The sequence below is a fragment of the Saccostrea echinata genome, unplaced genomic scaffold, assembly GCF_033153115.1.
Source record: "Saccostrea echinata isolate AGI-Se365-2 ecotype Australia unplaced genomic scaffold, CSIRO_AGI_Sech_v1 ptg000010l, whole genome shotgun sequence".
Classification (NCBI taxonomy): Eukaryota; Metazoa; Mollusca; class Bivalvia; order Ostreida; family Ostreidae; genus Saccostrea; species Saccostrea echinata.
Genome location: NW_026889759.1, coordinates 11,808,100 through 11,822,226, shown reverse-complemented (window position 1 = coordinate 11,822,226; position 14,127 = coordinate 11,808,100). Strand labels below are relative to the sequence as shown.

At 34.6% G+C, this 14,127-nt stretch overlaps 1 protein-coding gene across 1 annotated transcript in view; it reads right to left on the bottom strand.

Annotated features, from left to right (window-relative positions):
- Positions 1-13,922, bottom strand: part of LOC133184557 (proprotein convertase subtilisin/kexin type 5-like) — a 163,562-nt gene extending 149,640 nt beyond the window's left edge. Inside the window, exons 1-4 of the mRNA XM_061319645.1 lie at positions 13,802-13,922; positions 13,035-13,190; positions 4,323-4,481; positions 860-1,018 (exon numbers count right to left, since the gene is read on the bottom strand). Of these exons, the coding sequence (XP_061175629.1) occupies positions 860-1,018; positions 4,323-4,481; positions 13,035-13,190; positions 13,802-13,922 (595 nt within the window). The remainder of the gene's footprint in view (positions 1-859; positions 1,019-4,322; positions 4,482-13,034; positions 13,191-13,801) is intronic.
- Positions 13,923-14,127: the final 205 nt, after the last annotated feature.

Genomic DNA, 14,127 nt, shown 5'->3' with positions numbered 1-14,127 from the left:
CATCCTTAGATGTATCATCCATGCAAATTTGGTCAACATAGGGCTTAAACACTGTAGTTACTTGGAAAAGAGGTCTGCTCCAAAAACTTTAACACGCTCCAAAAACATTAACTTGGTCATTCTTTAACTGAAATTGCAGCTTTTGAAAAACCTTGACTGGTACAATGAAGCATATAGATAGAATGTTCTATCGTTAAAATGATAAATGTCCTACGGACCTGGTTTAACGATGGAATGCGTTCTGTGTATTGTCTCTGTAGCAAAGAAAATACGGGAGATAACTCTCAGTGCATTGATTATGAAAAATCCCGAGAGTTCTGAATGTCAAAATGGTGTGTAAATTTGAAACAAGTAAAACCCTTTGGTGAAAAAGTGTTGAATTCTTCCATTATATGGATTAAATTTTCAGATGAAAGGTATTTACAGTCTCAAAAAGGTTTGTTATAATTAATTTGACTGTTATTTTTAATGCAACTTCATTAATTTTCTCCAAAATCGTTTCGGAGTGATTCTGCAATTTTCTGCTACATTACGGGTATATGGGAGGCATTCTAACTGTGGTGAGGGCCTGTCCCGAGACACAGTTAGATTTTTCTAACTATGAAACATGAAGCATCTTCCATGCATCTCTGATTAAAATTAGGCATAGAAGTACTCTATGAAGAAATCTGCTCCAAAAACTTTAACCTAGGATGCCGATGCTGAGGGTATTACATAAGCTCCCCAACTTCGTTGAGGTGAGCTTAAAAGTCAAGAATGTGGTAGACATTTTAATCTTAATAATATCACACAACTTTCTAAAAACTCTATAAAATTAGTAACAGTAATTAAAATGATAACTAATAAGTTTTTTACTTACATATACAATCAGTTTTGTTATTTTTTCCATCTGATTCTGTTGTACAGTTTATGGGACATTTCATACATTTCTCCTGAAGATTCATTGGCTGATATTCTCCAACAGGGCAAGGAACGCAGACATTTGAAGAATTACGGAATGTTCCATTGTAACAGATTTCTGTTATTCAAAACAATACAGTATAATTATCAATTTATTTTATGGACATCTGTGTATTAACTAAATGTAACCTCTTAAGTACTGTTGTATTAAAAATGTAGTCTTGAATGCATTTACAAGATTATTTGCACAGAATGATGGGGAAAAAATAAATAAAGAGGCATCAAGAGTAATAACTAATCATTAAAGAAATGATCAATTTAGGTAAAAAAGCAATTTCCTATTAAATACATACTTGTCATCAAATGAGGAAAATCATATTAACATTTTAGTTTTGAAGAAGATGAAATGTGTATTCTTAAAATGTATTGTGTGTATCAGTATAAATTTCTTATAATTAAGCTCAATAATTTTTTTTATATGATCAAGATCCCATTTTTATAAATTGAGAATCCAAGAAAGATAATTCTTGGAATGTGGCAAAAGGAGGTACTCCATGTACACACAAGGAGAATGATTTCACTTGCACTCAGCTCTTATAAATGTACATGTAATAGAAACAAGAAGTCTATGAGCCAATGCTCAATAATAATACCCTCGCTCTGATGTGAATATACAAATTCATTTGTGGAAAGACAAAGGGATTGATAAACAAGTTGACATCGGATTTGCACAAAAATGAATCCCACCATATGACATGCCTAAACAAAGAGTGTGCTAAACTTTCCAGCACTTGCTTTAAGTAGTTGCTGAGAAAAACTGCAACAAAAAATGTTATATATGGTACGGACGGACACACGGATAAACAGTTCGTACAAAAATGACTCCCACCATATGGCATGCCTAATAAAAGAGTGTGCTAAACTTTCAAGCATCTGTAATGAATAATTGCTGAGGTAACAGCAACCAAAATTTGTAATGTATTGTACAGATAGATGCATGCATAAATAGGAAATTGACATTGATTTGTACAAAAATGAATCCCACCATATGGCATGCCTAAACAAAGAGTGTGCTAAATTTTCAAGCATCTGCAATGAGTAATTGCTGAGAAAACCGTGACCAATATTTGTTATGTTGGTACAGACTGATGCATGGATAAACAAGCAGGAAGTCAACATCAGATTCGACAAAAATGAATACCACCAGATTGTATGCCTAATCAAAGAGTGTGCTAAACTTTCAAGCATCTGCAATGAGTAATTGCTGAGAAAACTGTGACCAAAATTTATGTATGATATGGAATATGACACACGGATAAACAGGAACTCAACATCCGATTTGCACAAAAATGCATCTGGGATGAGTAATTGCTGAGAAAAGTGTGACCAAAATTTGTAATGGGCAGACACACTAGGGTAACATAGTATACCCCCCTCTCCTTTGGAGCGGGGGTATAATAAATGTATTTTAAGTAACACAGAACATATGAATATATATCATATAGAAAGATTTCTACTTAATAGTTTAAAATTCATGAAATACTATGCCTTACATCTACCTAGTACACATGCTTAGTTCAAGGGAAAAATTATGAATTGTTCTCCTAAAACACAATGAAGTACATGTATATACATTAACAATTTCTTATATTAAATCAAGTAAGGATAAGGTATCCTTACCCTTGAAACTTGATTTTGTACCCTTGAATGTAGTTTGCATATATGAAGGTTGGGAGGTTGGTGTGGGGTTAGAATACTCATTATAATTATGCACACTGATTAATTCCTAGTAAAGAATATGATTTTTTTATTGCATTATTTCTAATGTTCTGACTCTTTCGTCATTGCTTTCATGGGGAAGAGATCTAAAAACTCATTTTCTTACTGTACAATATAAATCTACTTAGCATACGTAAATCTGCAGATTTAAAATTAAAGTGTGAATGATTTATAAAAATGGCAATTAAATATACTCACTAATAGAACATTCATCAATGTTTACAGTTTTCATTCCCTTTGTTGTAAATCCAGAGGGACAAACAGAACACATACTGAACACATCTGTGTTGTTTTTATATTGGCCTCGTGGACATGGTTGACAGGTTTCATTTGCTTCATCCAAGACTTCATATCCCGCAGGACAATAAACTAAAAGAAATATAATTCTTGTAGCATTTAAAATTAAATTATTGACACAAGGTTGACACAACTTAACCCTTGGTAGACATTCAGACCAAATTATACCAAATTGCATATATGACTGATACTTCTACAAAGCATTCTTAACACTTAAGATGTGCCAAGGCACTAGAAACTCATTATATTCCAAGTATAATACTAGTACATATAAACACAATAAAGACCATTTGGATTCCAACACCTTAAATTAAAATGCTTCTTCCTCCAATAATGATATTCATAAAATACACCTGCTTATAAAGTTAAAAATTTTCTCTATTCTGTGTTCAAAACATTGCATTTTTAAAAGATATTCTTGTCAAAAGTGGTTCACTTACATATACAATCAGATTTGTAACTTGTTCCATCTGATTTTGTTGTATGGTTAACTGGACATTTCATACATTTCTCCTGAAGATCCATTGGCTGATATTCTCCAACAGGGCAAGGAACGCAGACATTTGAAGAATTACGGAATGTTCCATTTTAACAGATTTCTAATATTGAAAACAATTAATATAACATTCAGAAACATTTCCTTAGTAAATATCAAACCATATATAATTACCCATATTTTATCACAAGGAGGCATGCAATCAACTAATTTCTATTAATTAAATATCTAAATATATTTCAGCCAAAATTTCTTTGAGGCTATCTTTTTGTTTGTATGTTGTTTAACGTCCCTCTCGAGAATTTTTCACTCATATGAAGATGCCACCACTTGCCGGTGGAGAGCTGCAAATTTTTTCCTATACCCGGAACTTACGACCATTGAGCAGTGAGGGATCTTTTTCGTGCCAGCACCTACTGCGACACAGGACCTCGGTTTATACAGTCTCATACGAAGGACCGGTCTCCACGTCCCACAGTGGGATTTGAACCCGCGACGTAAGGATTAACTCCTTACTTTGCGACTCTAGAGCAGAGGCTCTAACCACTGGGCCACGCGGGCGACTGTGGCTATCTTAAAAGCTGGCTCAAATGTCAATAAATCAAGGGGCAGACTGGACTAAAAGGTCAACAAAAACTTATTTGTATCATTCACTGCTTTTATATGTTTCTGATTTAAACAACTTCAATGCTAAAAATATATAGCTACAATGAACTCCATTATTTTCTCTATGGGCTGTAGCCTTATGCCAATCAAGTGACAGAAAATACAATTTCATTATTTTCTCTTTAGTAATACTAATACATTTCTGATCTACTGTTTGATCTTCTAATCTGCATGTTTGACATACTTATCTCACATCCAGAGGCACCTGTAGTGTCATTCCCAGCAGTCGTCATTCCAGGTGCACAAGGGGTGCAGACATCCTCTGAAAAACTGCGGTAGTACCCATGAGGGCATTCCACACATTCCCCATCTGGTTTAAGTTCTGTTCCCTCTCTACAATCATCTGAAATGACCCAAATATATTACATACATTTATTTCTTCAGGCTTCAGCCACAATTAACAAGTGGAGGGCAAACTGAAAAAAAAAACAAGACGCCTAAGGGCATAGAATTGCTCTTCTGAAAATTGTACAACCTATAATCTCATCTGTTTTTCTGTTTTAAGCCTCTTCATAATCTATATATAAGGATAAAGCCTTGAAATTCCAAAAGTAGGTCAGCATGGCAACAATTGACAAAGTTTGATAATTCCAAGCCAATTAGTATCTGAAATATTTAAATTTAGCCATGAAGTTGCAAAAGTAGGTCACAGTGCCCTACTTTTTGGGTGATACACTCTGAGGATTCAAGATGCATCAACTGACAAAGTTTGATGATTCTAAGCCAATAAGTATCAGAAATAGTCAACAAATTCCTCAAGTAGGTCACGGTGACCTACCTTTTGGTTGACCCACTTTGAGGACCCAAAATGCATCAACTGACAAAGTTTGATATTTCCAAGCTAATTAGTACCTGAACTATTTAAATTAAGCCGTGAAATTGAAAAAGTAGGTCACAGTGACCTACTTTTTGGTTGATACACTCCGAAGACTCAAGATGCATCAACTGACAAAGTTTGATGATTCTCAGCCAATTAGTAACCGAAACATTTGATAATCCTAGGTAAAATTATTTAGGAAAAATAAATTGAATAAACTCAAAAATGCTATATTGTTATTAAAGTATATATCAATTTGCAAAAGTAGGTCATGGTTACCTATTTTTGGTTGACATACTTTGAGGACCAAAAATGCATCAACTGACAGTTTGATGATTCTAAGCCAATTAGTGACTGAAAAAGCCATGAATTACACAAGTAGGTCATAGTGACCTACTTTTTGGTTGACACACTTTGAGGACTCAAGATGCATCAACTGAAATAGTTTGATGATTCTAAGCCAATTAGTAACTGAACAAGAGGCCCATGGGCCACATCCCTCACCTGAGCACATTGGCTAGGCAAAAGCACAAATCAGTTCAGTACTGAAAAGATTACCCGGGGGGGGGGGGGGGGGCTTGAATTTTAAACTACCTGATGATGCTTCCATGTCAATATAACAAATGGCTTTGTTGTACTTGAGAAGATTTTTTAAAAAATTTCCCATATATTCCTTTGTAAAAATTTGATCCCCCATTGTGGTTCCTCCCTATTCCAGGGGTCATCATTTGAACTTGAATCTACACTACCTGAGGATGCTTCCACATCAATATGACTAAACATAGCTTTCCTGTTCTTGAGAAGAAATATTTTTTCTATATGTTCTTATGTAAAACTTTCGACCCCCCAATGGGCCCCACCCAACCCCTGGGGGTCATCATTTGAACAAAATTTTATCTACACTACCTGAGGATGCTTCCATATCAAAATGACTAATCATGGTTTGCAGTTCTTCAGAAGAAGATATTTTCCTATATATTTCTATTTAAGACTTTGATCCTCCATTGTGGCCCCATCCTACCCACGGGGGTCATGATTTGAACAAAATAGAATCTACATTACCTGAGGAGGCTTCCACATAAATATGATCAATCAGGGCTTTGCTGTTCCTGAGAAGAAGATTTTTAAAATTTTTCCTATACATTTCCATGTAAAACTTTGATCCTCCATTGTGGCCCCATCCTACCCCCGGGGGTCATGATCTGAATAAATTTGAATCTACCCTACCAGAGGATGCTTCCATATAAATATGAACAATCTGGGCTTTGCTGTTCCTGAGAAGAAGATTTTTCCTATATATTTCTATGTAAAACTTTGATTCTCCATTGTGGCCCCGCCCTACCCCCGGGGGTCATGGTTTGAACAAATCTGAATCTACACTACCTGAGGATGCTTTCATATAAATATGACTCATCATGGCTTTGCTGTGCTTGAGAAGAAGATTTTTAAAGATTTTTCCTATATATTTCTATGTAAAACTTTGATCCTCCATTGTGACCACGCCCTACCCCCGGGGGTCATGATTTGAACAAAATAGAATCTACACTACCTGAAGATGCTTCCATATAAATATGACTCATCGTGGCTTTGCTGTTCCTGAGAAGAAGATTTTTAAAGATTTTTCCTATATATTTCTATGTAAAACTTTGATCCTCCATTGTGGCCCCGCCCTACCCCTAGGGGTCATGGTTTGAACAAAATAGAATCTAAACTACCTGAAGATGCTTCCATATAAATATGACTCACCTTGGCTTTGCTGTTCTTGAGAAGAAGATTTTTAAAGATTTTTCCTATACATTTCTATGTAAAACTTTGATCCTCCATTGTGGCCCCGCCCTACCCCCGGGGGTCATGATTTGAACAAACTTGAATCTACACTACCTAAGGATGCTTCCATATAAATATGACTCATCATGACTTTGTTGTTCCTGAGAAGAAGATTTTTAAAGATTTTTCCTATATATTTCTATGTAAAACTTTGATCCTCCATTGTGGCCACGCCCTACCCCCGGGGGTCATGGTTTGAACAAATTTGAATCTACACTACCTGAGGATGCTTCCATATAAATATGACTCATCATTACTTTGCTGTTCTTGAGAAGGAGATTTTTAAAGATTTTTCTTATATATTTCTATGTAAAACTTTGATCCTCCATTGTGTCCCCGCCCTACCCCAGGGGGTCATGATTTTAAGAAATTTGAATCTACACTACCTGAAGATTTTCCACATGAGTTTCATCTTTGATGGCCCTATGGTTCTTGAGAAGAAGATTTTTAAATGATGCATTTATTTTTTCACTAATTCTTAATTATCTCCCCTTGAAAGAAGGCATGACCCTTCATTTGAACAAACTTGAATTCCATTAACCCAAGGATTCTTTGTAGCAAGTTTGGTTGAAATTGGCCCACTGGTTCTTGAGAAGAAGATGAAAATGTGAAAAGTTTACAACAACAACGACGACAACGACGACAGACAACGGACAAATTTTGATCAGAAAAGCTCACTTGAGCCTTTGGCTCAGGTGAGCTAAAAAGCTATTAAAGTCCTGAAGTAGGTTACAATGACCTACTTCTTGGTTGACACACTCTGGGTACCCAAGATGCATCAACTGACAAAGTTTGATCATTACAATTAGTACCTGAAATATTCAAATTAAGCCATGCAATTGCAAAAGTAAGTCATACTGACCAACATTTTGGTTGATGCACCCCAAAGATTCAAGATGCATCAACTGACAAAGTTTGATGATTCTAAGCCAATTAGTATCTGAAAAAGCCATCAAATTCTAAAAAAAAAAAAGGTCATAGTGACCTACTTTTTGGTTGACCCACTTTGAGAACCAAAATGCATCAACTGACAGAGTTTGATGATTCTTAGCCGATTACTGTCAGAAATATGAAAATGCAAAAGTAGGTCACAGTGACCTCTTTCTTAATTAATACACTCCGAAGACTCAAGATGCATCAACTGACAAAGTTTGATGATTCTAAGCCAATTAGTAACTAAAATAGCCATGAAATTTAGAAAGTAGGTCAGGGTGACCTACTTCTTGGTTGACACACTCCAAGGACTCAAGATGCATCAACCGACAAAGTTTGATAATTCCAAGCCAATTAGTATTCGAAATATTTAAATTAAGCAATGAAATTGCAAAAGTAGGTCACTGTAACCTACATTTTGGTAGATACACTCTGAGGACTCAAGATGCATCAACTGACAAAGTTTGATGATTCTAAGCCAATTAGTATATGAAATATTTAAATTAAGCCATGAAATTGCAAAAGTAGGTCAAGGTGACCTACTTTTGGTTGACACACTCCAAGGACTTAAGATGCATCAACTGACTAAGTTTGATGATCCTATACTTCAAAGTGTCCAAAATATGCCCATATAACAATTTGAGAATGAATACCTGTAAAATTCCAAAAATAGGTCACTGTTACCTACTTTTTAATAAATCTGTTTTAAGGCCCCTAGATGCATCAACTTACAAGGTTTGATGATTCTAAACCTCTTAGTATCTGAAATAGTGGCCTTCAATGTTTAGAAAATGATAAGTCATAAAATTCAGAAAGTAAGTCAAGGTGACCTACTATTGGGTTGACACACCTCAATTTCCCATGATGCATAAACTGACAAGTTTTTATGATAATAGGCTTCAAAGTATCCAAGTTATGCATCAAAATTAGAATGAAAATAAATACCTGCAAAATTCAAAAGTAAGTCACAGTGACCTACTTTTGAGTCAACATGATATGAGGTCTGAAGATGCATCAGCTGACAAGATTTGATGATCCTAGGCCTTATAGTGGGCAATATATCAAAGATTAAACAAAACAGAAATTTTATTCAACTTTGAAGTGACCTTGAGACCACGCCCTTTGCCCCAGGGTGATTCCCCGAGCAAATTTTAATCTACAACATATCCTCATCCTTGTATATAAGTTTAGTGATAATCTGCCCAGTGGTTCTTGAGAAGATTTTTTAGCAACCACTACTTTTGTTTTTATTTCCCTAATTATTTCCCCTTGTTTAAGGGACACATCCCTAGTTTTAGTATAAATGAAAGCAGTTGGGCCAAGGATACTCTGGGACAAATTTGAAAAAAAAATGACTAAGGGGTTCTCGAGATATGGCCCATTTTCGAAAAAAGTTTATGCACAACCCACAGATGGCCATAACATTAGCTCTTTGAGCCTTTGACCTACATGTATCTCTAACCTTTTGATACATTTTTCCTTCAAATATTGGAATTTGCCAATATTTGACTTTACAGTAACAAAAATGGGGGGGGGGGGGGGAGGGGGCATATACAGATTCTAAATGAAAATAGTCGTATTAAAACTACAGCAAAAGACTATACTCAGAAACAAGATGTCCAAGGGCCTTAACAGTCACCTTAGTATAATACAACACTGTAAAGGATCCATACAAGTATAAAATAAACAAAATAAACTGATACCTTAAGCTATGTTGCCCTAAAGCAAGAGAAATAGGATAATCAGGTATCATCAAAATAATTAGTTTAGTACCCGGTAACAAATTTTACAGAGATCTACTTACTTGTGTGTACATGCCCCCATTTGTCACTATCACCATGTTAACTAATTTGTGCTTGTTCTTTTTTGGTATACCATCTCATTCTCTCTCTCATTGACCTCTCTTGGTCTTTGAAGAGGATTTAAAGCATAAAGATATTATAGAAAATTCTTGTATAAATCTCTTTATTCAATTCACCTTTCAATTACATTATTTATAGTGATCAATTTTTACTGGTGAATAGCAAAGATGAATAACTTCTCTCAGTAGAACATAAATACAGCCCTGCCCTGCACCAGAACACATCAAATGGTCTAGAATTTCACAAATCTGGTAAAAATACCCTTGCTAATTACATCTTTGAACTCCGTTTACCTCCTACAAGCACAGGAGCAGTCTGAGAGCAGAAGATTTTCAAAGCAATAATACATTTTCACTATAATACATTCAACACAGCCCACCCTTAAGCATCCTTGCTCATCATAACTAATATGCATTTAGATCATCTGAGAAATACCCAGGAGCAGAGAAAACTCTCATAGAAATAATGCATTTTCACAATATATTCAACGAAGAAATAATGCATATTCACCATATATTCAACAAAGCCCTGTCATACACATAAACCCCTAACCCTGGGGACACAAATTTCGCAATTTTGGAAGAGACAGCCTTGCTCAGCACCATGCACATAGATTGTTTGCTTAATACTCAGGAGCAGAGATGTTTAAAGATATAATTAGGGATGTCAATTTTGTCAATAATTCATATTCGTATATTCAATGAAAGTATTTGAATATATTCGAATATTCGATAAAATAAATAAATCTGTTTTATTTTAAATATGCGTCATCCTACTCTCATGAAAGGTTTAGCGTAGGTATACTTTTTGGAAGTAAAATTGTATGAAGACATTCAGGTGTACAATAAGAAATTCTATTTGATATTTGTCAATGTTTGAAATAAATAATTGATTTAAAGGTAGAAAAGTATAATTTTAACAAATGAAATTTGTATTTATAGTAGCTCCAACTGAGGAACCAGTCGTCTTACAAAATGCAAGATAGTCGTAACGGTATACTGTTCAGATTTCAGTATGTGTAAAAAATTACAATTATCTGCCTAATAAGAGATATGATTATAATCTTTGATACAATGTAAACAAATTTTTTCATAGACAATTTTCCTAGGTAATTAACTAATTTCACGATAATGAATATAAAATTCAGGATTCTGTACAACCAGAGAAAATCAAGCAATTTACACATTTATTCTTAAATTAACCTTTTACAATATTAATTACAGATTAATTCTATTGGACATTTATTCAATGATCAATTAATTTTATTTTGATAAGTATACTCATTACGCCTTTTAGACATTCTTAGATTTAATTTTTGTCCTCGATTCTAGATCCGATTGTATCTAACTAATAAAAACTATGAAAGTACGTTTTGTATTATAAATAAAGCATTTTTGTACAATTCTTTAACACCTTACTCAAAACAAAATAGTACATGTAATTTAGTAAATCTATAAGATAAGATAGTAGTGAATGGAATCAGGCGATCGAAATTGATCGTTAGTAAATTAAACAGGGATAATTCCAGCACTGTTCTAATCAAAATTTATTAATCACAGTACTTCTTTTTATGAAATCTGAAAAACACCGAATATTCGAATCTTAAATTCATATTCGAATATCAACTCATCGAATGAATATTCGAATGTTCGAATATTCGTTGCCATCCCTAGATATAATGCATTTGCACTATATAACAATAGAGTCCCAATCTCACACCAGAACCACCGATTCAGGGACCATGAAATCCAATTGGAAGAGAGACCTTTGCTCTTCTAAACTTTGCACTTAGTTTGTTAGCTTAATACCTAGAAGCAGTAGGGATTTGCAAAGAATTTATGCATTTTCACTATATGATCAAAATAGTCCTGTTCTTACACCAGAACCCCTGACCATGACTACAATTTTCACGAATTTGAAGATGCACCATCACTCATCATAACCCTGCACTTGGTTTAGATTCTCTGACCCAAGGGCTATGAATGTCACAATTTTGAAGATTTTTAAAAATTACAAAAATTTTGTTGGTTTTAGCCCCACCCCAAAGGCCTGGGGGTGGGGGTGGAGAAGGACCATGAAATTCACAATTTTTATTCCCATTCACCCATAGATATACGCCAAAATTAGTTGATTTTGATTCAGCAGTTCCAGCATTGTCACAAACCACAGCCAAAATGTACGATCCTCTCCCATTCTGGCTGTGGTTGAATGAATGAGAAGAGAATATTTCGCAGCTCATTAAAATATTGACCAATGCGAGTAAAGCCTAGTCAGATAATGAACTTTGACACCACCTTTCAATACCCAATTGCAATATATGAAACATTTCTTGTATACTGTTGATGTCAGTTGTTGATTTCAATCGCGATGGAAACAAATACTGTCATTGGCTGAAAATGATGGCACAACACAGAGGCGTAAATATTCAAGATTATGACACTTTTTGTGATCAAGCAGCCACTGGTAGGAGATAGCTGTATATGCAGACTCCGGACCGTGGCTTGAGATGATGCAGTTCCAGAGAACAAGCTGAATATGCTTAAAAAATAATAACACATGAAAACAGATAGCATTAGGTCATTTAAGTGATTCATGTGACCTTCAAAATGGAGAAATTCATTTGCTTTCCTTAAAGGGTCAAATCACAGAAAATACCTCTTATATCAGGGTTTGACACTAAGGCACGTCCGACCTACCTATTCTAGTAAATGTGTGGTCCGGTCGTGTGAAATCTTCATGAACTAGACCGACTGGTCGTGTGGATGAAATAAATGTTAACCCTCATTTCAGTTTTTCAAATAAATGCTCTAAAAACGTTTTAAAGAAATTTTCTTAATTTTCCGATTGCAAACACATCTATTGCTCTGAAAAAAACTTACCTGCATGAATCAATCGCTATTTTTAGCCCGGCTGATAGACAAGTCACGATTGAAACTGGCTTCGTTCTGTATCATTTGGTATGATAAGTATTGAATAATAAAGTTTTTAATTTATTTACATGTATACATATTTTCAGTAATAATTTTATTTAAGTTCCTTGAATTAATGTTCTTTAAAGCTTATAATATTCGTATGTTTACTCATTGGGCTGCTACCCATGGGCTCAATGGGCTGCTACCTATGGAAAAGTCTGTCAAAATGTATACCTGAAAACGTGCGAGAGATACACTGTAGTATGGTTTCGAAACTTTTTTCATTATAATAGCAAGTTATAAAAAGAAATTTTTCAACTTTGGTCAGGGCTAGTGATTTTATGGTCAGGGCTAGTAAAAATTATGGGAAGTAGCCCGACTGGTCTAGTACTCATAAAGTTAATGTCAAACCCTGTATATCGTAAAAACATGCAAGGTTTGTCCCATACTTATCACATATTACACATACCATGTTTTCCTCAAACTAAATGTCAATCACAAGAATGCAGTGTAAAAGCATGTTTTAAAATAAAACAGATACCAACCAAAACACTGTGAGGAGCTGCTGGATCCTACTCCACTTGTCTTTTTGCCTAGAGGACAGGGCAAGCAGTAATGCTGCCCAGCCATGTCTTGGTAAAAGTGTTTCTGGCAGAGGGAACATATTGAACCATTCAGAAACTGTCCAACAGGGCACTCAGCTGAAAGAAATAAATTATACAGTTTGTTTGTAAAGCAGAAAAAAATAAAAACTGATATAGACTAGACTTTTGTCAATGTACATGTACAGATAATGTGTACTAAAGGTATTTTCAAGGTATCTGCTTAAACAACATTCTCTCCTCATAAGTACAGTAAAACACCTATAACAAAGTGCCAGGGACTGACGATTTTGCTTCATATTAAATGTTAATTTGAAGTAAATTTCTCACTTTGGAAAAAATTATCAGATTAAAATTTGCAACAATTAGCAGTAATTAAATACATATATCAACAGAGCAACAGTCATCGTAATGTATTCCAAGTACCAAACCGAGTTTCAATTCATATATAATGAAGTTACAAAGCAAGCAACATATGCGTTCCTTGAAACATTCTAGTTTTTTGTGTTGATGTGACTGGATATAAAGCGCTATTAATTTATCCCTCTTGAAAATTAGATGGAGGAGTTGGTAATTGGTTTGAAGTTGTTTTTTGTGCTTTGAATTAGAAATGAACCATGCATAAATGTTTATTATCTTGTTAAGGTTTGTTTTCTTTGGGATTCCAATGCAATATAGAGTTTCAGAGTTGATAGGAAAGTAACCCCAACCTTTGGATGTTACTACAGGTTTCGATGTTGTAACTTTATGTTTGTCTGTGACCGTAGTTGGTACATACACAGTAGTTGGAATTGTAGTTGTAGATGTACCTTCTGAAATCAAAGAATTCATGTTTATACTTCTATTTCTTCAATCAGGTGTTTCTTCTAATTACATAACAGTCAATATAAATATCTGATTATGCAGCTTGAATAATAATTTATTTTGAAGCTTTGTGTATACAGCTCTATATACTATAAAATATAAATTTTGCAGAAACTATATCAGGACGTGATCATATACGCAGAATAGAAGAAAGTAGAAACTGTTAAAAAGC